The 26,510-nt window shown below is 44.1% G+C and overlaps 1 protein-coding gene across 1 annotated transcript; it reads right to left on the reverse strand.

The window, feature by feature from the left end:
• Positions 1-12,785: 12,785 nt before the first annotated feature.
• Positions 12,786-25,702, reverse strand: LOC123086900 (exocyst complex component SEC3A). Its single transcript, XM_044508727.1, has 25 exons — positions 25,408-25,702; positions 22,497-22,573; positions 22,045-22,125; positions 21,886-21,953; positions 20,971-21,073; positions 20,608-20,774; positions 20,190-20,307; positions 19,921-20,025; positions 18,330-18,431; positions 18,106-18,243; positions 17,632-17,760; positions 17,458-17,538; positions 17,288-17,362; positions 16,817-16,990; positions 16,585-16,735; positions 16,433-16,497; positions 16,081-16,251; positions 15,896-15,975; positions 15,167-15,248; positions 14,815-14,912; positions 14,571-14,679; positions 14,414-14,482; positions 13,969-14,034; positions 13,298-13,387; positions 12,786-13,174 (listed from the first exon to the last, which is right to left on the reverse strand). The coding sequence occupies exons 1-25, from the start codon at positions 25,577-25,579 to the stop codon at positions 13,064-13,066; spliced, it is 2,682 nt and encodes an 893-aa protein (XP_044364662.1). The 5' UTR covers positions 25,580-25,702; the 3' UTR covers positions 12,786-13,063.
• Positions 25,703-26,510: the final 808 nt, after the last annotated feature.

The raw sequence follows: 26,510 nt of genomic DNA on the forward strand, positions 1-26,510 counted from the left end.
ACTAACACAAATTCTAGAGGAATTATAACATGTCTTCTATATACATTGCAACATTCATTATATACAAAATCTGAAGGATAGGTTGTGCTGTACCAGTGTCACCCTTTATGACATTCTAGTTTATCTGACGCAAATTGAAGGTGATCCATGATTTCAACTAATACGAATGACACTGTATAACTGTATACTCTGATAAAGATCAATTTATGGGTCATGTATCCATACAGATTGCAAGATATGGCTGGAGAAAAACGGACGACGAACCTGTTCTCTAATTATCCGGCAGGCGATTGTCTGGCAGGTGGCGGCGCAGCCTAAAATTATGCGGCGTGTGGGCGCGTCGGCAGGTGGCGGCGGCAGGAACCGCTGGAGGGATGGCGAGGGCAGGACTCGGGTGGCGGGGTCGAAGAACGTCGACCTGGACGGCAAACGGCGGTGGTGCGCGCTGGTGTCGGACGGAGGCGCTCGGGATGTCGGACGGCCGCACTCTCTGGGTCGGACGGGGGTGTGGAACGGCGCACGTCGGCCCCAAGCGGGGGTGTACGACGCGGGACGTCAGCGCCGCGCAGCGAACGGTGGTGGCGCGCGGTGGTGTCGGACGGCGGCGCTCGGGGATGTCGGGGGCGCCGCACGGCCTTATCGCGAGGGTCACGCCGCCACCACAGAAACGAAATGGGATTTAGATCGAGTGTTCTGTTTTTTTTCTTCAGAATCGCCCGTGCTGCGCTTTGGACTGTCTGTGCGTGCGGACTGCAGTTTGGGAAATGACTTCCTTGCCCCTCCGTGCGGACGGCCAGATCTGCACGGTACTCTTGGGTGTCGTTTGGGAGTACCAGGGTACCGTAAAAGAGCTCCTCAGCTAATCATATATAAGATGCAATTTGCTTTAAAAAAACTCAAACCATGTCCAATTGTTTAAACCCTGGGGGATCAATATGATAGTACCAGAAGATAATTCAGATCGCCAGCTAATATCACCCGTGGTTAGTTTACTCTTTGGTCGTAGATCTCTCAACGTAAGCTCATATATTGCGTGACATGTAAAGTTGTACGCATCCCTAATTTTGTTACTATCTGTGTATAGCTCTCTGCAACGTGGATCGCTCGATTTGGATTTGTCAATTAACGGGGGACAGGAATCAAGATTCAGCTGGCATCGAGCTAATGCTTTTGACTGGGTTCGTAGTTTAATTTCAGGGCAAATTCGTGTCATTTGCTCCGGCTTGAAGCAGCCGCAAAAGGGTGTTAGAAAATGGCACTCTTGTCGCCCTCTAAGGTAAAGCGCAATAAAAAGTGAATTGGGGGTGCATAATAGAGTGACAATATATATGTAGGTAAAGTGTTCTCGGTTGATAGATACACATGACTGGCCATACTTCGTGTTTGATGCCGCGATGGACTCGTGTCATTTGCACGGGACACCGAGCAGGGCCATCTCCAGGAATTTGGGGCCCTGGTACGAAATGCAAAACGAGACCCTGCTTTTATTTTACAAATCATATAACTAAAAACTAACATAATTAGCAAAACATACTCTCACTTAATTATATAACTAAAAGAGTAAAGGTAGTACTAAAAATAAAATAAAATAAAATAACAGACCTCATGTTTTACTGAAAAGCATCATCCAACTGGTCTATGTATCCGTTCTCCACTGCTGTGGATTGTAATGCGGTAGACTAGATCCAGTGAGAAATTCCTCTACTGCACATCGCCAACAACAGGTCAAGTAGCTACCGGGAAAGTTATAGAAACAATCAAACCACTGAGCAATAAACAATGGACTACATAGAGAGAGAAAATTAAAAAGCCTAAAAACCAGTACATGCATGTGTGGATCGCAAATTCACTGTTGATCTGCTGGCTCGTGGTGGCGGTATATACGTGAATCACGAAATTTTAGTGATCCCTTTTGTGTTTGCTTCCGTAATAGTACTGTTAGAACATGCGTGGATCACAATACAGTTGACAGAACTCACTAGACGTGGAGGCAGAGAGCTTCTCGTCCTTGACTTTTCTAAGAGCATTACTAGTAGAACCATCAAACCTTTAAATTCTTAAAGCAGTTTTAAGGGTTGAGAAGTGTCACTTTTTGATACTTTTAAGGGTTGAAAAACAGGGGCAAATACTAGAATCCTCAAACTCAACCCTTAAACTGCTTTAAGGATTGGATTTGAGAGTTCTAGTCTTTGTCTCAACCCCAACCTTTAAATCTATCATTTCATATATCACACATTTCATCACATTTCATCATATGACATATCACAAATTCCATCACATTTGACATAAAACAATAATCATTCTAGTTATTATTACAACACCGAATAAAACAATAATCATTCAAATTATTACAACAATGTTTGAGCAAATTACACTAATTGTTCGAATCAAATAGGACATAGAAAAGTAAAGCAAAGATACATCATGGGCCAATGCGCCGCCCATCCAACTGCCAGTGGTACTCTACTAGGTCATCCCGGAGCCGACCATGAGTGGTTGCATCCTCAATCTCACGATGTGCTTGAAGAAAAGCGTGTATGCGAGAAGGGTTTCTTTCCGGTTGCACACGGGTACCAACATTGACATAGAAACAAGGGAGGTTTAACCCTCTCTCATCCTCTAGGATCATGTTGTATAGAATCACACAACATTTCATGATGTTCACCAAGGTTTTTTTGTCCCAAAACCGAGCTGGACCACGAGCTATGGCAAACCTTGCTTGCAAAACACCGAAAGCTCTCTCAATATCCTTGCGGGCTGCCTCTTGTGCCTTGGTGAACTGAGCCTCTTTTCTTGTTAAGGGCACCCCATTTTTCTCCTTGATGGACTTCACAAGAGTTGCCCATTCGGGATAGATGCCATCGGTGAGATAGTATCCCATTGAGTACTCATTGTCCATGATTTTGTAGTTGCAAGCTGGAGCATCCCCAGAAATTAATCTTTTGAACAAAGGAGATCTATTGAGGATATTGATATCATTGAGTGTTCCCGGCAACCCAAAGAATGCATGCCAAATCCATGTGTCCTGAGATGCTACGGCCTCAAGCACAATGGTAGCATCACGGCTTTTACCGCAATACATTCCGTGCCATGCCTTTGGGCAATTTTTCCACCTCCAATGCATGCAATCAAGACTACCAAGCATCCCCGGCCATCCCCTTTTTTCATCATTTCCATTAATCTCTTTGTATCTTCCTCGTTTGGTGCCCGAAGATACTGCTCACCGTACAACCGGATGACCAACTTGGCAAACCTACGGACTGACTCCGTGGTTGTATCTTGCCCAATGCGAAGATACTCGTCGGTATAATCCGCGGGTATGCCATAAGCGAGTACCCGCATTGCCGCCGATATCTTTTGATATGCACTAAACCCCATGATACCGGCGGCGGATCTACGACGTTTAAAGTAATAGGAGGCGGCCTCACAATCGGTGACAATCTTCACAAACAAACTACGCCGCATTCGGTACCTTCTGCGGAAGAGACGAGGAGGGTATGTAGGTACCTCCGCAAAGTAGCCTTCCATCAAATGCTCGTGTCCGAGAGCGCGGTTCTGGTAGATGGTGACTCGCCCCATCTTTGACCCTCTCCTCTGATCCATCAGCTTCACGCGGTATTCAAACGATTGCACATCGATGAAGAGGCTCATCATCTCGACGTCGTCGTCTTGCAACAACTCATCAATGTCGGAATCGTCGAATGTCGACCAATCCGACGAATCGGACATCGAGTCCATGACAATCTCCTCATTGTTCATCTCCATCTGCAAAGGACAGTCACTAATTAGTGCTAAAAATGAAACAATAAAGAAAATGAAACAAAATGAAAAAAAAGCACATACCTCACCTCGGAGGAGGCGGCGTCGGCGGCCGGCGGGAGGGCGGCCGGGGCGCGGCTTGGACGGTGGGAGGGCGGCCGGGGCAGGGCGAGAGGGCAGGGCGACGGCGCGGCTTGGACGGCCTGGGCTACCGGGGCGCGGCTCCTCGATGCCGGCTCCTGGGCGGCTGGTCAGGGCGGGAGGGGAGGCGGGAGGGCGGCCGGGCCGCGGTGGCGCAGGGGAGGCGGGAGGGGACGCCCAGGCAGGGAGGAGGAGGCGCGGCCGGGGCGGGGAGGAGGACGCGCGGCTCATCATCTCGACGTCGTCGTCTTGCAACAACTCATCAATGTCGGAACCGTCGGATGTCGACCAATCCGACGAATCGGACATCGAGTCCATGACAATCTCCTCATTGTTCATCTCCATCTGCAAAGGACAGTCACTAATTAGTGCTAAAAATGAAACAATAAAGAAAATGAAACAAAATGAAAAAAAAGCACATACCTCACCTCGGAGGAGGCGGCGTCGGCGGCCGGCGGGAGGGCGGCCGGGGCACGGCTTGGACGGCGGGAGGGCGGGCGGGGCAGGGCGGGAGGGGCGGCCGGCGGGAGGGCAGGGCGACGGCGCAGCTTGGACGGCCTGGGCGACCGGGGCGTGACTCCTCGATGCGGCTCCTCGATGCCGGCTCCTGGGCGGTCGGTCAGGGCGGGAGGGGAGGCGGGAGGGGACGCCGAGGCGGGGTGGAGGAGGCGCGGTCGGGGCGGGGAGGAGGACACGCGACCGGGGCGGGGAGGCGGGGCGGTGCGCAGCGGGGCGGGGAGGCGGAGGGGAAGCCGGGGATGGAGCGCCGGGGCGCGGCGCGGCGGGAGGGCGCCCGGGCAGGGCGGCCGGATCCGGGTAGGGGGAGCTGAAAACTCCCTCCCGCGCGTCGTTGGCAAGGGAACCGGGTCGGGGAGGGGTTGGGCTGGCCAACCCCTGTTTCTACAGGCTGGGAAGGAGAATAGGGGTTGAGCCCCTAAAATTTTTTGAGGGTTTAAGGGTTAAGGGGTTCTATTCTTTGGGAATTTTTCGTCTCAACCCGTAAAAAATCGGTTATTTTTAAAGGTTTAAGGGTTTAAGGATACTACTAGAAATACTCTAACATCCCTGTCCAAGCAATCAGCAGCTCGGATGAACGGCCTAACGGGTCACAAATTCATGTCGTGGGGACTCAGAATGGACGAACGGAGGAAACAAATCATGAGGATAGATCTGCAGATGAAGACGAAGACATAGAACAGGGCAGCTGGGCAGGGGGCACGCAGTTTGTTTGTTTTTTTGAGAATTCAGGCGGCGCGTAGATGAAATGTCGACGTAACGGCTGGACCGGCGTCTGGGCGACTCGTGAATAAAGGCGGAAGAGTGGGCAGGCCTTTTTCTCTCGTGCTATCCCTTGATGGCCTGGCTTGTTACTGGGTATCTCTATTATTAAAGTAGAATCGAACGTCGTGATGGTTCGACCTCCCACATCCCTCGTACAATTCTCACTTACCCTGCACGATAAAACGATTGCCACTTCCCCCACGATAAAAATAAAAAGAAACCCACGTACAAAAAACAACCACGATCAGGCACCCACGTCCCTCACCCCATCTCCCGATCCTATCTGTCTACCGAGAAAAATCCCTCGGCCGTCCAGCCCGAACTGCCGCGCCGATGAAGGAGCCCACACCGAGGAGTCCCTCGATCCAATCCTCGCCCTCGCCATCGCCGTCGACCCCGCCCCTCTTTCCTCCGCCGTTTAGCCCAAACCGTAGCGCCGGTGCAGGAGCCCAGGCCGCCCACGTGAAGGCAATGGCATAAGCCGTGTTATCATCTTATCGAGGTCAAGGGGTCCCCTTGCGCCAATCCTCGCGCTCGCCCTCACCGCCATCGCCGGCGGCCCCGCCGCTCTTCCCTCCGCCTTCTAGCCCGAACCATCCCGCGCTGGTGCAAGAGTCGAGGCCACCCACGTGAAGACAATGCGTAAGTCACCTCATTTTGGTCGAGCAGTCTGCCGAGCCAAAACTGGCCCTCGCCCTCGCCGGCGTCAGCGGCCCCGCCCGTCTCTAGGGGGTCAGTTACTCGATCTCGGTCATCCGACTCATCTTTGGCGAGTATGTCATTGGTGCGGACGCCATGTCGGACAACAACAGTGCAAGCTCATTGCTAGCTCATATGAGTCTTTGGTCGGCACCCTCCTACCGCCGCTCTCTGTGTTGGTGCCGACACCGCACTCCTCACTTTTCTTAGACAAAGGGAAAGACGAACGCCGGCGTCAGCAAGGTTGTCACCCCCCCCCCCCCTCTCTCTTTAACTCTCTTATTTTATTTTTACATCCTTGTCACAATATTGATCTGTGTTGCTATTGTTGTCTGAATGAAGTGACCTGCTGTTGTTGTAATAACAGAAGTGAGCTGCCAATTTTTGAATGAACTTGACTTGTTTGCATATTCTTGTATGGGCAGAAGAAATATAGAATTGACCTTGTGTACTAACTGTTGTATGGATGTCGGTGGCCATCACCTGTCAAAGGAGGGTCACGCCAGATGTTGTGGAGGTGACGCACTCGGCTGGCGAGGAGCTCCGGGTCAATGACGGTGGTGGCTGATGACCAGAGTCTACTCGTTGAACAGGTCATCCACCGTCATGCACATTCTTTGCTTCGGAAGAACTTGGACTTATTTGATTTGGTAGTTGTGTTGGTGTCAAATTAGCGACCGCACCATTTGTTTGCCAGGTCTTTACTCCAATGGAGTCACTGAGGTTGAAGTAGGATAGGAAGAAAAAAGACATCATTGCATATTTGGGTTCAGTGACAATGCTTCCATATGTTCTTGATCCCCCGATATGACTTACTTCTATATACGTACTTTTCTTGCTGGTGGAACATAACTAGAACTAATATTTTGTGTGGTTTTACCATGTTTTAATTGTTGAAAAAAAAATAGAATTTGATGCATCATTGAATATTTGGGTTCAGTGTAATGCTTCCATATGTTCTTGATCCACAGATATGACTTACTTCTATATGTACTTTTCTTGCTGGTGGAACATAACTAGAACTAATATTTTGTGTGGTTTTACCATGTTTTAATTTTTGAAAAAAATTAGAATTTGATTGTCCTTCGTGGGATGCTCATGTTGCATTGTTCAGTGACTGATTCAGGATTACGGGAGGAAGTTGGAGTAAATCCTTGTGTTTGGCTTCAATTTTTGGGTTTGGATATCTACCCAACATATAAACTGACTGCTGTACAAGGGAAGTTCTGTATTTGTGAGATAAGTTTCTATAATGCAGAACTGCAAGAATAACCCTAGAACCATCTTTACAGTCTGATGTTACTTAATAATAAATAATTAGTTACATATACCAGAGGATTTAAATGCTTAGCATTTCATGTCTTAGTTAGAAATTGATGTGTGATTTCAAGGCTCACATTGGCTTTTCATTATCCTTCTTTTTCTCTGAAAGGCTAGAGAGAAAGCGTTAAAGGAAGCTTCACAGTTTTGTCAATGATCAAAATTTTGTAGCTAATGATTATTTACCCATGTTTGCATGATGTTATGTAAGTGATTCTCTCTCTTTTTCTTTCTTTTCCACATTTTAAAACTGCAGATATTGACTATGAGATGAAATTGTCGTTGTTCATAATTTAAATGTTTGACAAAAGGCCGGAGCGAAGAATGCTAGCTTCTTAATGCTACTTCATGGATTTCCATGTCGATGTTGCCCCTTTTGGACGGAGATGGTTGTGTCAAAGGTGTCAATGGCACAGGTTCTTCGCCATATCAGGCCTCTCATGTGCCTACCTCATGAAGGTACGCCGCCAATACATTGAGTTTCCAATGGTTATATTTCTTTACCAATGTAAAGTAGTTAACTGATGGTTTTGTTGTATACTCTTTGGGAAGCCATTGATCTGGTACTACATAGATTGAGGACGGGCTGAAGAAAATGTGAGCCATGGGAGGAGAGATTTACTGGAGCAAGGTGAACGACGGTGCAGCGACCAGATGGGAGACGCCGGGAATGCATGTTTTTCTTTCTTGATGCCTTGGCTGTCGTACACAAAAGTGGATGGGAGATCTGCAAGTTAAAGAAAATATCATGGTATTCCTCTCATGCACCTTGGCGTCACATATACCCTCATAACCTCTGCATCTCCGCCTTTACCGTTCGTCGCTTCTCTGTTCCTGACAAGTATGGACTTCTCTTTCACTTCCTTGCTTGTGTATAGATGCTATGATGTATTGTAATATGGATTGGATTTCATATACATGTACTATATTTATTTGAAGTGTTACACACATGGCTCTTGGTCGTGTAACGACTCTTCTTCTAATTGATACGACAACATTTCTTGTTCATGGTGTAACTATGATCATGCTTTAAGTAATTTTTATTACTGAGGTGAATGCACTCATGATCTGTGTGGCTTTGTGTTAAAGTGTTCCAATATTATTTTTGTATTGTTATCAAGTAGGTAGTTCTGTGAATTTTTGTATTTGTCGATGACGGTTTCTTTGACCCGGTGGATGATTCAAATCCATATAGCTTGTGAGGTGATGGCAGTCTTCGGCGGCATTTTCATCTGTATATGTTTAAATGTCTTTCCTATAGAGAAATAAAATTCAGTCGACTTAATTTTCAGAATAACTACTATTTGCGAATTGTATATAATCCTTTGCAATTTTTGAATAGTTAACACAAGGCATTTGTTCATATCCTTAATTGTTCCATTTTGATGGTACTTGCATTACTGTCTGTCTGCAGATATATTCTTTTATGATTTGTTCATAATAATTTTTGGAGGACAACAATTTAGGTGGAAGAATATGCTAGGTGGTAACAATGCCCATCATTCACGATTGCAAAACTCTTAATAGATGACTTGTTAATCTCAAATAATAAACAATGATTAATTTCCCCAACATTCAGAAATGCAAAGTAAGCTATATGTCTTTACCCCAAGCAATCTCAGCCATGAGGCTTGGCTACTAAAAGCAAGGGCCCCAACTCAAAAAGAAAAGAGCAAGGGCTCCGATCAAAATTATGGATCTCTAACCGGTAAAAGAACATTAAGGACTTGCACATATGTTCTCGCATTGATTGTGAGATTATGAAGGGAATTGAACTGTAAAAGGACATTTTAACTTGTTTCTTTTCTCGCGGGATTTTTTCTGGGAGTTTTTAACTTACAAGAATCATGCCATCTACAATGGCATATGTGAAACTATGTCTTCTTGTAAAGATATAGGAGAATAAGTATCTTCTTGTAAATAGGGATGGGTTAACATTATTTTTTTCTTGTTAAAGCATTTTTTCTACAAACATTTTTTTATCCCGTGGCAACGCACGGGCATTCGACTAGTAATGAGTAATGGCACAACGATTTGGGGCCCTCAGTTTTTTAGGGCCCTGTGCGCGTGCACAGCTCGCACATGCCTCTCGACGGGCCTGACACCGAGCCACCGCAAAACTGCAGAATGGTGTTACTAGATAAAATTCAGGCCTTCTTTGGTTCATAGGGTAGAAAATTTTTATGAATAGATAAGTCATAGAAAAGGAGATGACATGCATCTCAAATCCTATGAATAGAAATAGAAAAGGAGATGTCCTTTGATTCACTTCATAGGATTTTTTCTATTGAGTTCAGGTTAATGTTTATTTTCCTATGAAACATGGAGGACAAGAAGAATTACTCCATAGGAATATGATTTCATCTACAAACCAAAAGGCTCTAAAAAAAATTTCCTACAAAAATCTTATCCTATGGAATTCCTAAAAAAATGCGAACCAAAGGAGGCCTGACAGGGCCGAGTTCTCTTGTCACCCTCTAGCTAGGTAGTAAAGCGGCAAATTCAAAAACGATTTGGTGATAAGAGACCGTACGTGATGTCATCATGTTTAACTAGTACGGTACTTCCTTCATAAAGAAATATAAGAGCGTTTAGATCACTGGGAGTACTTGACACTGGTTTATTATGTGCACTCTCTTCTCTTGTCGCCAACTAATTAAGGTTATACACGCACTGCACCTGTACTCACCTAGCTAGCATAAGGAAGTGCACTTTATTTATGGTCTGGAGACTAAGGTTATATGCCTCAATTTGGTTGTGGCTCAGCTCGCTAAAGGTAGGATCATATTGATCAGACAGGGAACCAAATCTTGTGACATTTGTCCTTGGCAAGTTGTGCTCAGTCTCCTCTCAGTTTGAGGGGGCGTGGGAAATAAAACTGCATCCCAATCTTTCACCAACAGCTACCACTGAATTGGAGAACCTGAGAGAGCTACTTGAGAATGTTCAAGCCCCCTGGCATGGATGGCAGAATGGATGTTTTTTCAGGCAAGCTAGCTAGCTAGTACCAGCAGTTACTACTGCCTCCTTACTTTCAGAGGAATTGTTTGGAACCAGCTGAACTTATTTACGCTACAATCATCCCCTTAAATGCATGAGGGGCGACCCCCTCCCCCTCTGTCACCCACCGCGCGGGCGACCGAGGACCCAACCCTCCACTACCGGTCCCCCTCCTTCCTCTCGTTCTTCCCTCCGCCGCCGCCGGTGGTCAGCGCCGGGCTAGCCCGCGCGTGCGACGGCGGCGGCGGAGGCATCGCCCTCTCACTTCGGGCTCGGGATGCGCGGGATCCCCGATCTCGAGGATGAGGCCCCGATCCATGGCGGCGGCGCCGATCTGGCAGACGGCGGCCTCCATCTGGAGCGTGGCGGCCGGCCGGTGACTCAGTGGCGGCCGTGGCGGCAAGCTGGCTCTGCTCTGCCCGATTTGGGGCAGAGGGTCTTGGATCCGGGGCGGCGGCCCCTGGGTTGGCCTCCTCGTTCGGGCACGGCGGGGCAGGTGAGCTGCTGGGGATTGGATCGGGTGGCCGGTGATCCTCCGGCGGGTTGGTGTCGTGGCGTCAGATCTGGAGGTTCCCCTTTCTCCTGCTGCCTCTCTCGTCGTCCCGGTGGTTTGCGGCTGCAGGCTCCGGTGATGGTGAGCCCTGGTGGTGTACCTTGGGTCCGGGGAACCTTGGCTAGTCTGGCCGGCCCGCCGGCGGCGGCGCCCATGGGTGCTGCTTTCCTTCATGAAGGCGCAGCTGAGGGCCCAATCTAGCCACCCCGATCTCCTGCCAGGTGAAAACCTTCAATCCTCTTTGGATTTGGCGGCAGCGGCGCTGTTCGCGTCGTGACCTTCCTTGAGGTGTCGTCAGTGGCCTTGGGGCTCGGTTGGGAGTGCAGAGGATCTGCAGGTGGAGGGGATGGGACCGGTGGCTGCAGGTGGTGTTTACGAAGAAGGAGCGGTATTGCATCTGACACGTCGACAACGGCGGGTCTCGGCGGCATGGAACAGCGGGGTATCGCTGATGGGCGTGTGTTGATGCACGAGCGCGAGATGGTGGCCTTGTCTGGCGTCGTGGTGGCGTCGATGCCAGCTAGACCGGGCAAGGTTGATGCGTCAATACAGCTCTGAAGATGGATTGGTGGCAGTTGGTGGCAATGGCCTCTGTGTGTGCGTCGGACCGGTGTGTGCCCCATACCCGGCAAGGGGCTTGGCTGGAGTCTCAGGTCTTAGATGTTAGGCTTGGCTGCGAGGTTTGTTTGGTATTAGACCCAGACTATCAGCTTCCCTCCATCAACTGGATAGGAGTAGCGACAGATGTTGTCTAGACGATGGCTTCTGTTGTATTTCTTTGTAAGGTCTTCTGTGAATAATTAATAAAGTGGCTGCATGCATCGCCCAGGATGCAGAGGCCGGGGTCTTCCTCCTTTAAAAAAAAAAGAAAATCCCCAAAAAATGTAGAGTGTATTTTGGCCTGCATGCCGAGGTTGGCTGCATGTGAGGGTACACATGGTCAAGAGGCTGAATGGGGTCTGCAACTTGGTATTCAGTTTTCAGTCTTGTTGTTCTTCTGTTTTGATCTTGCTTTTCATCTGCTTCTTTTTTTCCCATTTTGATGGACTTCCTTTGCCAACATCCTTTGTAAATTGTAATCGAACAATCCTCAGACTTCGGGCTGGTTTTGGAACATATCACGTATAAGGTAGACTGCGGCTTACTACCTTCTTATTTATCGAAAGAAAAACTAAGTGGCTAAACTAGCAATCATGCAGTTAGGGACAGAAACGTAAATTCAGAGAGGAAAACTGCCACTAGCCCTAGATTCCACCAGTTTTTTTCTTCTTCTACATAAAAGGCTCCAGATCTGCATCTGCCAGTCAGCTTCTCCCTCTTTCTTCCCTTCTCTTCTAGTTATCCTTCTTTGCTTCTTCCTCCTGTTGCCGTCTCAATCTTGTTTCTCGCCGAATTTCCGCTTCCGCTTTGCTTCCCGTCTTTGATTTCTTCGCCAAGTGCTTTCAAGTGTACTAGAGATTTTCTGTATCGTGCTTTGTGCTGTGAAAGGGCAATCGTTTTTCTTCCAGTTTTCCAACGGAATTACTCCATGTTTTTGCTTAAGATGAGTACATGACCGAGGGAGCCATGCAGCAGTGATAGACAAAAATGACTCGTAATATCATGAGGTTTGTTCTGTAATAACAAACCATGATTACTTTCAAGCACTGTTGAGCTGCATCTCCATCGCTTCACATTTTGAGTTTTGACGTCACATTCTCATTTTTATTGTCCCAATTTGTGTTGTCTTTATAATCCGTTGAATGAAAGCACCACATCACTACAAAAACATCTTATGTTACGGGACAGAGAGAGTAGTTAAAAACATCCTATATTACAGGACGGAGGGAGTAGTTTGCGGGACGCCGCTTGCACCCCTATCAATATGTGACCGATCTGTTTCAGTGATTGGTATCTCGCTCTGTCATCGGGCCAATCTTTTCTTTTTTTGCCGCAAATAGGCAGTCTTCAAATATATCAGCGTGACCCAGATGAACAAAGCCGAATGCAGAATGCGCACACATTTTAAATTCACAGCAATAAGATTGAGACATGAACAAGAAGCCTTTCAGCGTTTAGATGATCACATGCACACAAATCTCAGACTTGTTACATTCACATTCCTTTGCGCCAACAGGAGCTGGTTTGCGACCAGACAATAGCTCACATCCATTTCTATACACATACAATTTGGCAAGTAAACAACATACATGTAGAACCCACCCTAAAGAGGCCTAGAGAAGGAGAACCTGCAAAATCCAATAGAATGAATTGAATATAGATATAAGCTACAGCACTATGAAATGATACATGGCGCTGCACTCATTGTATCTAGAAGCTAGCAAGGGTGTCCCTCATCTCGGCAACCGGCATTATAGGCTCGTTTCCGTAGATCCGTGTCACCATCTGGACAAAGCTCTCGTACTTGTCCAAAAACTCTTTCTGCAAACGATCAAGCAGGAATCGTTAAATTAACGTGTGAACTTGCTGCTCTAGAAAATTATAAACCAACCACGACTTCAAACAAGCAAATGCAAATTGATAAAGAGTGATTAGGCCGCATACCTTGCATTTATCCCATAGCGAGGGAAACAATTCATCGGAAGTCAATGTCTTCTGCAATCTTCTGTACATGGCACCAATTGACTTGTCAATCTGCACAGTTTCAAAATTTCATGAGTTCACTTTACACCAGCATCTTGAACAGAACAAAATGCTATGGGTGACCCTCTGATCATTATCTCAAAACTAAAGATGGCATGGCGAATGTGCACTGTGATCCATATGAAGCCATGTTGAGACAACATTCAAAAGTGGCATGCACTAAGTGCATACAAAATGAGTTGGACCCTGACACAATACAACCAAAATCCCCAAATCAATGGAATTACACTGCACGCTCCTGTGAAGATATTGAACTGGCAAGGCGTCAAAAAAGGTATCTCATCGACCATCTCAAATGCGAAAACAACAGACCCAGTTTCATTTGTCTAAAAAAGATTTGACCCCAATCACAATGAAAAGATGCTCAGAGTTTGAGCTATTTTTATTTGAGGAAACTAAAAATCTTATATTGTATGACTGCACACAAGAAGGGCAACCCTATCTACCACTGAGCCATAAGTTCGGTCGTTTTTTGAACGAACATGACAAGATCACTTCTGCTGCATATGGAATGTTTTTGCTAGAAAGCACAGAAATACACTGGAGTCATGAAACAATTTGTGTCTACTTACCCCAGATAAACTTGATTTCAGCACCCTCCTTAGATCAGTTTTTGACAACCCAAGCTGAAAAGGTATCTGAGGAGAAATCATAAAAGTTAGTCGTTGCTGAAAATGACAGGGATATTGGATATCAAATAATCGCCACTTGACAGAATGTAGTACACGCATGTGAATAGCTAGAACATGTAATGATACCCGCTGCCTTTGTTTTCTTCTACTGAACCCATAACAACAAAATGGTGCAAGATTTTTTTTTAAATAAATCTATAAATGCAAAAAATAATGTTTCAAATTTGTAACTAATTTTTGTAGAGCGTACGAAAAAGGCACATTTTGCCAGTTTTTACAAAAAAAGTTCAATTCAGTATTGCTAGCAAGGACTAGAAACCAAACCATAGAGGTTAGTACAACACCTCAAAGTCTAACACAGATACTATGTGTAAAGTTAGCTCACCTCCTCAGCAGCTATTGTGTATGTCAATTCATCGACTTTTCGAGAAAACTGAAACAGCCTCTCGAATTGCTGCCATAGGCCAAAGCAAGAAAGATCTCAGATTTTTGAAAGGAAGAAACATATCCACAGCAAGTAGAATCTAACTATATTTACATACAAGATAAATGAGTGAGCTGATATGGCGAGTGCAAGCTTGTTCATAGGATTCGCTAGCCTGGTGGTAGAACTTTGCAAGAGTTGGCACAACATTAGCCAAGTCATAAAGACTGCATAAAACAATGCATATTGTTAGTCTCCTAGACCAATCTATGCATTAAAAAATGACAAAGTAACAATGGGACAAGTCAAATATATGATGCTAAGAAGAATTTACTATGATTTACGAGACAAGGAAAAATAACCTGTTCTGGAAAGCAGCATAATTCTCGATCAGTACAATATCCGCAGTTTTAGGATCACTTTGTGCAATTTTCTCCAAAGTTGTGAACATTGTGCTAACCTATTCCAGAGTACAAGGAGCAGTTCGTTCAGAGAGAAGGTTAAAGAAAGATCAATGGCCTAGTTAAAATGTATATTTATCAAGGAAGTAAAACTTAGCAGCTACAAAAGATGCTAGTACAAATTGGTGATGTCCATAAAAGCAAAATAGGACTAACATATTAGTTCAATCAATAAGTCACAAATTTAGTACTAGTACATATGGAATACCAAAAAGGCAAACAGGTGCAAGATTGGAAGGGCAGTTATACTCACTAGCTTTGTGTATGCTTTATCAATCAAGTCTCTAGATTGCCCTTGAATATACTGCTCCATCCGTGATGCAAGGACAGCAAATCTAAATAAAGTGATGAGCATAAAATGATCAGACCGTAATATATTTATACATTCAAACACCATGGTTGATACAAAACAAACACTACAATCATCATATGACAGAACATCTGCACAAGTGCACATTGAGTGTTTCTATTTCTCAACAGCTCTAATATAGAAACATAGTCAACACTGTCAAGGCTGTGTAAGTGCATTTAGGCCCCCTAATGGGTTTCAGTTCATTAATAACACCATTAAGGGACTAATGTTCTAATCAAGTATTTCGGGGTTTAGTCCCTATTCTAGTTGGAAATGGTGACCCCTAAAAATGAGAAAAGAAAAGACAAGTCCCTATTCTAGTTGGAAATGGTGACCCCTAAAAATGAGAAGAAGAGTTTTGGTTGTAATTTTTTATAGGCTTATGGTGGATCAACTTTCCACATTGAGTCTCAAGGACAACAGTACTGTCAAGAAGGGCACTACTTAATCTAGGGATGACCACATCGCCAAACCTTCAATCATTCCCTAAAGCTTTTCCAAAGAAAAACTCTAAAATTCTACACATCTCCAGAGCCACCTCCGAAGTAGCATAAAATAATAGCACCATGCTATTAATCTAGGGATGACGAATGTATTATGCATTTTTTTAAATGCCAATTCATCAAGTACCTCGGGATGTAGGCTAGAATTCCCGTTTGACGCACATTTCTTTCATTACGCTCAATTTGATGGCACGCTTCGTCAATGAACTGGAATCAGATTAGAATCAAAAGGTACAAGTGAGAGGGAGGAAGCAAGTGAATCTCTTCTAAATAGCTATAATGAAGCTTTTCAGCCTCAATAGGAACACTAACCCTGCTAAACTGTACTGATATTCTTGACTCCAGGTCATCAAGTAGTTTTCGAACAAAGCCTGCAGCATCATCTTTCTGACCAGAAAGGTAACGTTCTGTAATACCATGCATCGAAATGCAACGCAGGGGATCAATCTTGTACGCCCAATCTACAACTGCATAGAAGTCTTCCTGAAAGTGATGGAAATAAAAGTGCATTCCTTGATCAATAAAAGGAGTGTAATACTTCATAACCAGTTGGTTATGTCAAAAGGATTGTACATTTGACTTGCATAATAGAACTCCTCCCTTTTGGTATTATAAAACTGATTCTTCTTGTGTTGGTTCTGTGTCAACATGTACTAAAATATACCTGGATTCCATCGAGCAGTTCTTGAAGAGCATTATTCAATGTACCCAACTCCACAGATGTATTATCTGGAAACAGAATCATTATAGATTGCACACTAGGTCTATTTGAGAGAAAATGAGCATACATTCATCTACACAAGATAAGAACAGTACCTGGTTTGATATCATTGCCATCCGGATCCATAAGACTCAGATCGTCATCATCAGGGTCATTTACTCCAGATCTACGCTTGTTAACGTTAGGAGCACCAGCTGGAACAAGTGCAGGTACTTCGAAGCACATAAAATGTGCAAAGAAGGAACTCTGCAAATGTAATATTCATTAGTTTGTCTGTAGAGCCAAACAAGTACAATAAGAGCTGCATTCAAGGAAAATAAGTATAACCTCATCCACAAGCAGCGGGATAAATATCGTAAGCATCCTTGAGTATGCATCAGATACTGTTGAAGTATCAGCACTACTGCCATTCTGGCCAGCATTATTAGAACCTTCAAGCCAAACAGCGGGATTTTTTGGTGCTTTCGTACTTGCACGAAGTTCATTTGCAAATTCACGTGCCTGAATCAAATTACATGAAAAAACCATTCTAAATTATACAACTCATGAAATACAAGAGCTAACGCATATTAAAAAGTCAGGTATAACTGAAAGCGAATAAATAAAGCTTAAGTACACCAGTGTCATTATATAATATCATTCCCAAGTTTGCCGTTAACTTATTGTCATTTTGAACACCGAATGTAAGTTAGAGAACAAAACGAACAGAAAAAATGCCGTTAACTGGACAAATAGGAAGGATGTAAAAGCGCATAGGCAGCATATCAAACAATAGAATTTAATTATCTTTGTCCTGACCTCTCGACGAAGTAGCAAGTTAAGAGATTGGCAATACGCCTTCCTTAAGGGGCCTAAACAGCTCTTGTCCAGACTCTGCGCACAAATGAGCAACCACAAACGTAAAAATGGGAATGATGCCAATATGTAATAATATGACATATTAGGAATACAAATTAAGGGTATATGACCTTTAAATGCTGAAGAAGTCGAGCATAGGTCCTGCATTTATACCTTAGGTCTGCATGATCAGGCCGCTTCAATTGCCCTCGCTACTTTCAGTTCAAAGTGAATTATCTAAGTCATTTCACCCAAAAAGTGAAAAATATGATAAATTACTGCAAACAATGGGACTATCACTAAACCTGAGAAAAGTAGCTTTTGTCACTTATCATAAAGTCCACCAAGCTAGAGAAGTAGTTCCTCAAGAACTCTGATGCTCGTTTAACAAAAGTTATTTTCAGCTTCTCCAGTTCTGCTCTTTTTTCCCTAACCTGATAGAATGAAGTTTACTTCTTTTCTGGCTCGGAGTTGCAGAATAATGACTGAATTTAAAGCAATCACTAGCAGAACTTAAATTGAATCTGTTTCTGAATTATTATGTCCCAGTGACTCAATCTATTAACCATACTCTGAAACAAAACATTTAGTAGCAGAACCTTCTACCAGTTTGTTCATTTACCCATATAACCAATTCAAGTTGTAGCCACGGTTTATTCAACGTTCAGGTTGCCCATACTACATTATTAACATGACAAAAAAAATACATGTGTGGATTTGGTATAAAACTATGAATTAATGTTGTAATAACCGAAACAAGAGTTCATAAGATAGCTTACAGCCCGCATGTTAACATAGGATGGGTCCAAATTTGGCACTTCGAGGCAGCGAATGGCCCCAGTCAACCATTCACAAGCCTCAACATTTTTCAGCATACGTGACTCCTCAAATGAACCTCCAGTTAGTGATGCTGCAAACTGCATTGCATTTCAATAAAGTAACACAGTATTAGGGATTACTAATTCACTATGGGAGATGAATATCCTCTCTGTCTGAACCATACCTCCTGCGGAATTCGCAACCGTTCAAGCAATTTCTCCAGCTCCTCAACAAGTCCTTTATTATTTACAGACTGCATCTCCAAGCCATTGTTACGTGATTCGATCTGCAAAATATGAGCATAATGACTTCGTCAAAGAAAGTTATGCTCTCCACATTTTGAGGGAGCATAAGATGAAACTGATTTCAAGTATCGCGGTGTCATACCCAAGAAAGAATCCTACCCAGACTGAAACTGATTACAAGTGGCCAGTTACGGCCAGTAACAGGATATACCAATTGGTACAATCAAAGCAGTTAAAGCAGCTCATATATTTCAACAGATTACTGCCAGTTGTGATTTGTGAGTATAATAAGGTTGATGCTATCCTTAAAAAAAACGTTGATACTAAATATTTCGGGTAGAATCACATTTTCAGTGTCATAAGTACCATGACCTAGAAACAATCTAGTGCTATGGGCATGTGGCAAGCCCGCAGCGACAATAAATAGCACGAGCTCAGCATGGGTTTATGTAGCAACCCCATTTGTGTGCATTAAGAAAGGCACACATGTGAGGCCGCTGCCTCATAGTTGGCTCGTGTATTTCTGCCTTATACGTGTCTTCGAAAAGTATCATAGGAAAGGGATTAAATTAAGTGTACAAATGCCTTGTTGGTTGGTCTTTGCATCTGTATGAACATGATTCAAATTATAAAGAGTACTATTCAGTTAGGAAGCTGGTCTAGTCTAAGGATTGACGGTCCATAGTATTTTCCTGTTATTCCACTTGTTATAAAACTCTAGTGTGTGTGTGTGGGCTGTGTGCATCCTAGTTATGCAGAGGCCGGGAGTGATCTCAGCATGATTGTATCATCTTGATGTAATGATCTGAGTTCAATAAAAGCTTCCTTTATAGAAAAAAAAGTTAGGAAGCTCGGGTTTCTGGTTTCATTAGGAGTCAAGTTGTGATCGTGGATCGAGTCAATCATATAAATGAAGGGCTACCATGTAAGCCATAGCCTTTCAATCAAGGAATGAAGAATCGATAGTTCAACTAGACCTTCGAGTCTTGTTACTGTCACAGGGATTAGGCTATGCGGAAACTAGATGAGGACGACTGCCCTATCCCGGTCTTCGAACTCTTACCAAGCCAAACCATAACACCTAAATTAAAGGGGGGGAATCAGCAGAACATGCCAGCTACTGATTAAAATTAGGCAATTTCAGGGCATATTATATTCTGATAAGAGTGCTAAGTGTGCTTTGAGATGATTTAATGCCCAAACAATGTTGGTCTCGTACTAGTTCCAACAGGTAACTAAAAAACATACTCCAGCTAGTGCTAGTAGCCACTAAAAAACATACCCCACTATTTCATAGAGTCACACTACAAGGGCTACAATTTTGAACTCAGAAAACTAATATAGCGGTTGTGGAACATGTCGATTTAATGGATTGGAATATTTTTCTACTTCGAAAAGACATCTACAGCTTCTCCGATTCATATTACTTGTCGACCAAACGGATGTATCTAGACGTATTTCAGTGCTAGATACATCTGTTTGAGCGACAAGTAATATGAATCGGATGGAGTAGATTTTTATGAAGCATACCGACGAAATATCTTCTCTCATATGCCTCAGCTTCAGATTGAAAATTCGTAACCACTCATCCATATCATCTATGGTTGCACTAGCAGCATCAATACCCTGCAAAACCTACAAATCCAAGCAGTTGCCAGTCAATGGAATAAAATAGTGTGACAAAAGAATCAACTCGTGATTTTAACAAAAAGTGGCACGCAGGCAGCAACGCGGTTTGATATCATAGAAAATCCATTAGCATTGCATAGAAATTTGATACGGCAAAATGAAAGTTATACCTCCTCTATTAAAGGCTCACTTTCCAGCAACTGATAGACATTAGCTGCTTCCAAAGCAACAAGCTCCTGCTTCAATCTCTCGGAGAAAGCATCGGCTTCACCAATGCCCATAACATACCTGCATTATCTACATTTGTCAAATATCTGCTACCAACAAGCATGCCAGGAATGCTAGGTTGAAAACAAGCAACAGAACAGAACAAAAAATACCACTAACAGAACAGAAATTAATTACTCACTCCGTCTCATAATATAAGGGCATTTTTTACACCACACTAGTGTAAATATGCAGCTTATATTATGGGACGGAGGGAGTAGTAAATATGCAGCTTTAAAGAGCATAAATTAAGCTGACGAGAAAATATTGCTAAAAGAAGTAATACAGCAAGAAATAGCTAGTAATATGGCCGTTTCTTACGTGTCAAGAAGTGCCTCCATGTCCTCCTCCTCGTCCTTTGCTTGAGATACAAGATCATTTTCAACAGTAACTTTTGCCGTTACTTTCCTCTCGGTCTGAGTAGCAACAGATGTTTCTCGCCCTTCTTGGTTGTTATTCTCTTGGTTATCCAGTGTCAATGTATTTTCCTAAAAAGAGATAATTACAAAATATCAAGCCAACGGGCAATTGGAGTCACTTAATCTGTATATAAATCTATCGGACGCTTGTAGAAAAAATTAGTCCACTTGTAGTATTTTTTTTTTTGAGGGACATAGAGGGGGTGTGGGTATGGGGAAGGTAAAAGCAGGTCTTGGTAATGGGAGACAAAGTTTCCATATGCACCTTTGCCCAGAGAGCTAACTCCACAATATCAATTCCAACAACTTTTGGAAGATAACTAAGTATCTCCTTGCAGATGTTCAAGATACAAAAAAGTAGACGATTCCTGCAAAATAAATAAACAAACAATTGTTAAAAGTCTCCTAGGTCACCACATCAATGTGATCTGCCTTAACTTTACCATCCAAACAGATTAGTGTTAGTCTGTTACATTTAGTTTTTTGCAATACATATACATAGAACTAGTTTGCTACTCCAGATCTGCTAAAGGACTGGGTAGCTTCAAAATATTGTTTCTGGTTAATCTCTCGTTTTTAGTTAAAAGGCAGTGCTCCAGGCATTTTCTTAAAACATGGGCCCAAGCCAAAGCAATACAACACAGCGAGAACAGCATGCAAAAAATCTTTTGAAGAACTCAACATGACAATAGAAAGCAAAGCAGGCACTACATGTGTACAGTTAACTTTTCTTGTACATATGTTGGACAAATACAGCGCAGAAAAGATACAAAAAGTTTTTGCAAAAAAAAAATCAAAGGAGAGTAGACAGCATGTAAGATAACATTATTACTCCCTCCATCCACATATATAGGGCCTAATACGTTTTTTAAGGTCACCTTTGACCATGGGTTAGCACAATAATATATGGCATGCATGTTATACAAAGCATACCATCGAATTCATATGTGAAAGGAGTTTCTAATGATATAATTTTGTATCATATATCTTATATACTAATAATTTTATCATTGGTCAAAGGCTACCTCGAAAAATGTATTAGGCCCTATATATATATGGATGGAGGGAGTATCATTTTGCTAAATGTATAGACTTCAAAAAACATGTAAAAAAGGAAGGAAAACAGGCTAACCAAAAGTAGCTGGTCTAACACCACAAAGCAGACTTTCTAGGGAACAACCTGTCATCAATGTTTCGCATGGTCCATTGTGGAGGAGCAACAGTCTGACTCCTAAGGTTATCAAACCCCTGCAGTGCAGTTTATTAAATGGTTAGAAGTGGATATAACAAATAGCTTCTTTAACTACTGCACAGAAGAAGAATGCAAGGGGAACTATACCAGAACAAATGTGCAACCACTAGGGTCACTTGAAATAACCTCAACCTTTGTAAGATGTTTCAACTTGTAAAGTTTAGCTGGCTGAAACAAAAGGATCAGGTTAAGTTTCTAACAGGAGACTGAAAAGCAGAGGAAAAGTACCACAGAACGTAGTGAAAATCCTTTATCTGAACGGTTGACGATGCATGTAAAATTCAGATACTGGGGATGTTATGCAGACATGATGATGATTCATGAGGTAGACAATGATCGAAATATAGAAGTGCATATGCAGCATTAGCCAATAAAACTACACAAATCCAAACAGTTTTTTCATCTGGTTGACAACCGCATATCTACATAGGTGAAAGCTTTAACATAATTAATGCCACTAGACAAGCCAATGTTGTAACTCCTGTTACAAACTGGAGAAGTATTAACAGGGAAGATTTTACAGTATATAGGAAACAAACCTCGAGTACTGCCCCTGATGAATATTTCAATACTCGGAGAAAAGCTTTATCTGCCTCGCCTTTTGACGAATGTTTAGCTGCATGAAGTTAGTACTGTTTAGCACATGCTGTAACATCTTGTATAATAGAACAGTTATTGTCTAATAGTTTCCGAGCACAGAACAATTGAGCCATAATAGATTGTCATCCGAGCTACAGCAGGTAAATAAAAATAGTAAATCTTCACCATTGAAGAAGCTAACATGTATCTTTGTGTACATATCGTTTGGGTGGACAATGGTGACCGAAATACAACTATAATTTACTAGGGTTTTTTTGCGGGAAAACTTTCGATCAATTCATCTTCAACCATGACAGTACAACGAACACTAGAAATAATAAAAATTACATCCAGATCTGTAGACCACCTAGCAACAACTATAGGCACTGAAGCGAGCCGAAGGCACGCCGCCGTCATCGCCCCTCCCTCGCCGGAGCCGGGCAAAATTTGTTGTAGTAGACAGTCGGGAAGTCGTCGTGCTAGGGCCCCATAGGACCAGCGCACCAGAATAGATCGGAAGGATCCAACCCGAAGACACACACGTAGACGAACGACAACCAGATCGAGCAAATCCACCAAAGACAGATCCGCCGGAGACACACCTCCACACACCCACCGACAATGCTAGACTCACCCCACCAGGACGGGGCCTAGGCTGGGAGAACCTTGTTCCATCTTCAAGGAGCCGTTGCCATCTCGTATTCCTGAGCAGGACACAAACCCTAACAAAACTCGAAGGAACGTCTAAAAATGAAGCCCTCCTGCCGGCAAGGGCCGGGGTCCACCGCGCCGCCATGGCCCTAAGGCCACCAGGGACGAGGAGGACCGATGTCAGTGCCGGCGGGAGGAAGAGGAACCTTAGGCTGTTTTGTGACTCTCGAGTTTGTTATTGCTTTCTTTATGGCGTCTTGAAGACGAACATATGTAACTATAATTGACTGTAGTTAACCAGGGAGGAAAGGATTAACTCTCAAAAGAAAATTACTTCCAGTTAGATTATGTTCCTCGATCGATCCAATTAATCAGTGTTGCAGCGAACCTCTCCTTGCACCAACAATTGAGTAGCAACAAAGGGCATAGTGCACCAAATAGAAACTGGACCAATCCAAAGAAAATTTGAGCACTCATAGTGTGCTTCGGACAAAAAAGAAGACATTACCACTGGGATCAGAGCCATCTAGATAATGTTCTCCATTCAAACAGTTACATCCCAAAATAAAATTGTCAACCTAGCAAGCATAAATGTAAACTCTACTGACAATCCTACAAGCAGCCCAGCAATCTCTGCTAAAAGATCAACACATAAATTATGTGAGAAAACATATCTCGGCTCCTTGAGTTACATGCACAGATTTTCAAGGCCTGTTTGGGGACGTCATATGCTAGCGTTCATGCATGGGAAAACTACAGATTGCTGAAAGAGACTGCCTGGTTAACCAGAACTGGAGAACTCCTGGGTCAATTAAGTAAATCACTAAATCCACAGGGAGAAAATAAGTACCTCTTAAGTCCTAAGCCATTTGTCCTTTGACAAGTTATGGAGGTCTCTCTCCAACAGCGCGACACATGAGGTGCACAAGGCCTAGTTGATGACAAATCAACAAATTTACTGATGCCATCCAATCCCATGCATCCTAAGACCAACGATGGCATGTACTACTCCAATGCCAGGGTCTCACACAAATTTCATGCTTTGCTTTTTGTTTCGTGGCGTTATGGACTGATACACTTCATCCACGCGTTGCGAGTTTGATCACAATATAAAACTTTTCTATTGGATTGCTTCCATGGATTGACTTAGAAGTTCTCTTCTAAATTTTCCTTTCTGCTAGGTCAGTTTGACATCTCCCGTTCACTTAGTTTTCTGCTCATGGCCATTCTGTTCCTTCTTACTGCACATTCCAAATGATCGAGATTTTTGCAAGTTGAGTGCAAAAACTTGTTTATTTCTGTTGCAGAGCAGGCAGCAGCCATTGTCCATGCGGGGGTACGGTGGGATGGGATCAGATGGCCTTGGATGAATTTGTGTACTGATTCACTCTTGAGGCTTGTACACCTGATAGGCTGCGCCCTACAATGATGGCCCTCATGAGATGTGAATGCTCATTGTCATCTCTGATCAACCGCATCACAAGGAGATACCCAATTAGCTCTAGCACCGCTTGGTCAAGTCTAGCCATAGGTCACCTGCTCCATTGCTAAGTTCTGCAAACGATCCATGAACTAGGTCTCCAGGTGCCAGTGTTTGCACTTCATTGATCTCAGCTCTGCATGGTGGGAGCTCTAGCTGACAAGTTATCCGTATTTATGCACCCTGAAAAGGATCCGACTAGTGAATTTAAGCTACTTTCAGCATCGGCTGCAGCTCCAGCTTCCGATTATTATTTTCAAATTGTGCACCCTTGCAGCATGTAGTGATATTTTGTTTAGGCTTACAGTGCCACGTGCAAGAAAGATCACTAATTTTGGACATTCAGAGCTAACCGCGTGAAATAAGCAAAAAAAATGGATCTGCCGATTCAGCTAAAAACCAGCGAACGTGTAGTGACCTAGTCAACCAACCAAACCAGCTACGATCATTAGTTGGATCCAAGCTACCGAGATCCCAACTCTCGCATGCCGAAGCATAACAACGGTCTCATGGGTCATAAGTGGGGAAGAACAAGATTCGGCTGCAAACAAATTCCTCGCTGAAGCAGCAGGGCTCTCCGGTCAACGAAACCAGCACCGAACTAACCGCCCGGAGGCTGCCCCGACCAAGTCAAACCCTCGCCGCAGCAGCACAGAACAAGCAAAATCGAAGCAGCGATATGTAGTAAGCTGCACGGCAGCCACTACGCGGGAGGAGAGGGGGGAGGAGGAAGCACTGACTGGTGAGCGCGAGGACGCGGGGCTTGGCGAGGCGGCCGAGCTTCTCGAAGATGCCGCGGCCCTTGGCGACGCGGATGGAGAAGGACACCTCCTCGCCGCGCGCGCCGGAGGCCCCCACGGCGGCCGCGCATGCCCGGCGCAGCTCCGCGTCGTCCGCGCTGGACTTGGCCATTCGCGCGCCCCTCGCCGGCGCCTGGCTCCCGGCGATCTGAGGATGGAGGGGGGAGGCTTGACGCGGTGGTGGGGAAGGGGAGGGGAGGGGAGGGGAGAGGTTGGTGACGGGCACCGTGCTGCTGCGCTGGTGTCGCCTCGGATTATTACTACGAGTAGTCAACAATCATTTTACGGTTTATTACATTTCGCTCTGGGCAGGAGAGGAGCGGGCGAGGCGGGTCGGAATTGGGTCTGGTTGTTGGTTCACTTTTTTTTTTGAGATGGAACACTGCGATTCCATAAATCACACAGGCACAGCAGGATAGCTGGCCAGGTACACCAATACATCGTCAGGGACACCGTCGGTCCACAGCTGCCTACGGCTGCTAGTGCATGTGCTAGTTTATTACAGCTCCTGGGGGCATACATAAATTCAACAGAATTAAAGTTCAATCGAGCAAAAGACCGGATATCTTTTAGTAGATGGTGTTTGGTTCTCTAGTCCTATGAATTTTTCTAGTCCCAACTAAAAAGTCCTTAGTCCCTAAAAAGTTTCTCCCTGTTTGTTTCCAGAGATTAAAAAGTCTCTAATCCCTTCCTAGAGGTTATTAAATGATCATGTTGCCCCTATTATATAGAAAAATAATAATTAAACAACATCATGGGGTGGCGGGCCAATGGGTGCATGGAGGGGCATTGTTGGAAAAGTCCCAAAAAGACTCTCCTTGAGAGTCTTCTTCATTTAGTTCCAAATGCCTAGTTTAGTCCCTAAAAAGTGCCTCTCGTTTGGTAAAGAAGTCTCTAAGAGGGACTTTTTCTAGTCTCTACATAAAAAAGTCCCTGGAAACAAACACCCTCTTAGAAGAACACCTTCAGAAGCCAAGTCGTACTCCGTACTCTGCAAAGCTTTCACCAAAGATTGGCAATCAGACTCCACTTGGATAGCCGTC

This window comes from Triticum aestivum, chromosome 4A (assembly GCF_018294505.1).
Source record: "Triticum aestivum cultivar Chinese Spring chromosome 4A, IWGSC CS RefSeq v2.1, whole genome shotgun sequence".
NCBI lineage: Eukaryota > Viridiplantae > Streptophyta > Magnoliopsida > Poales > Poaceae > Triticum > Triticum aestivum.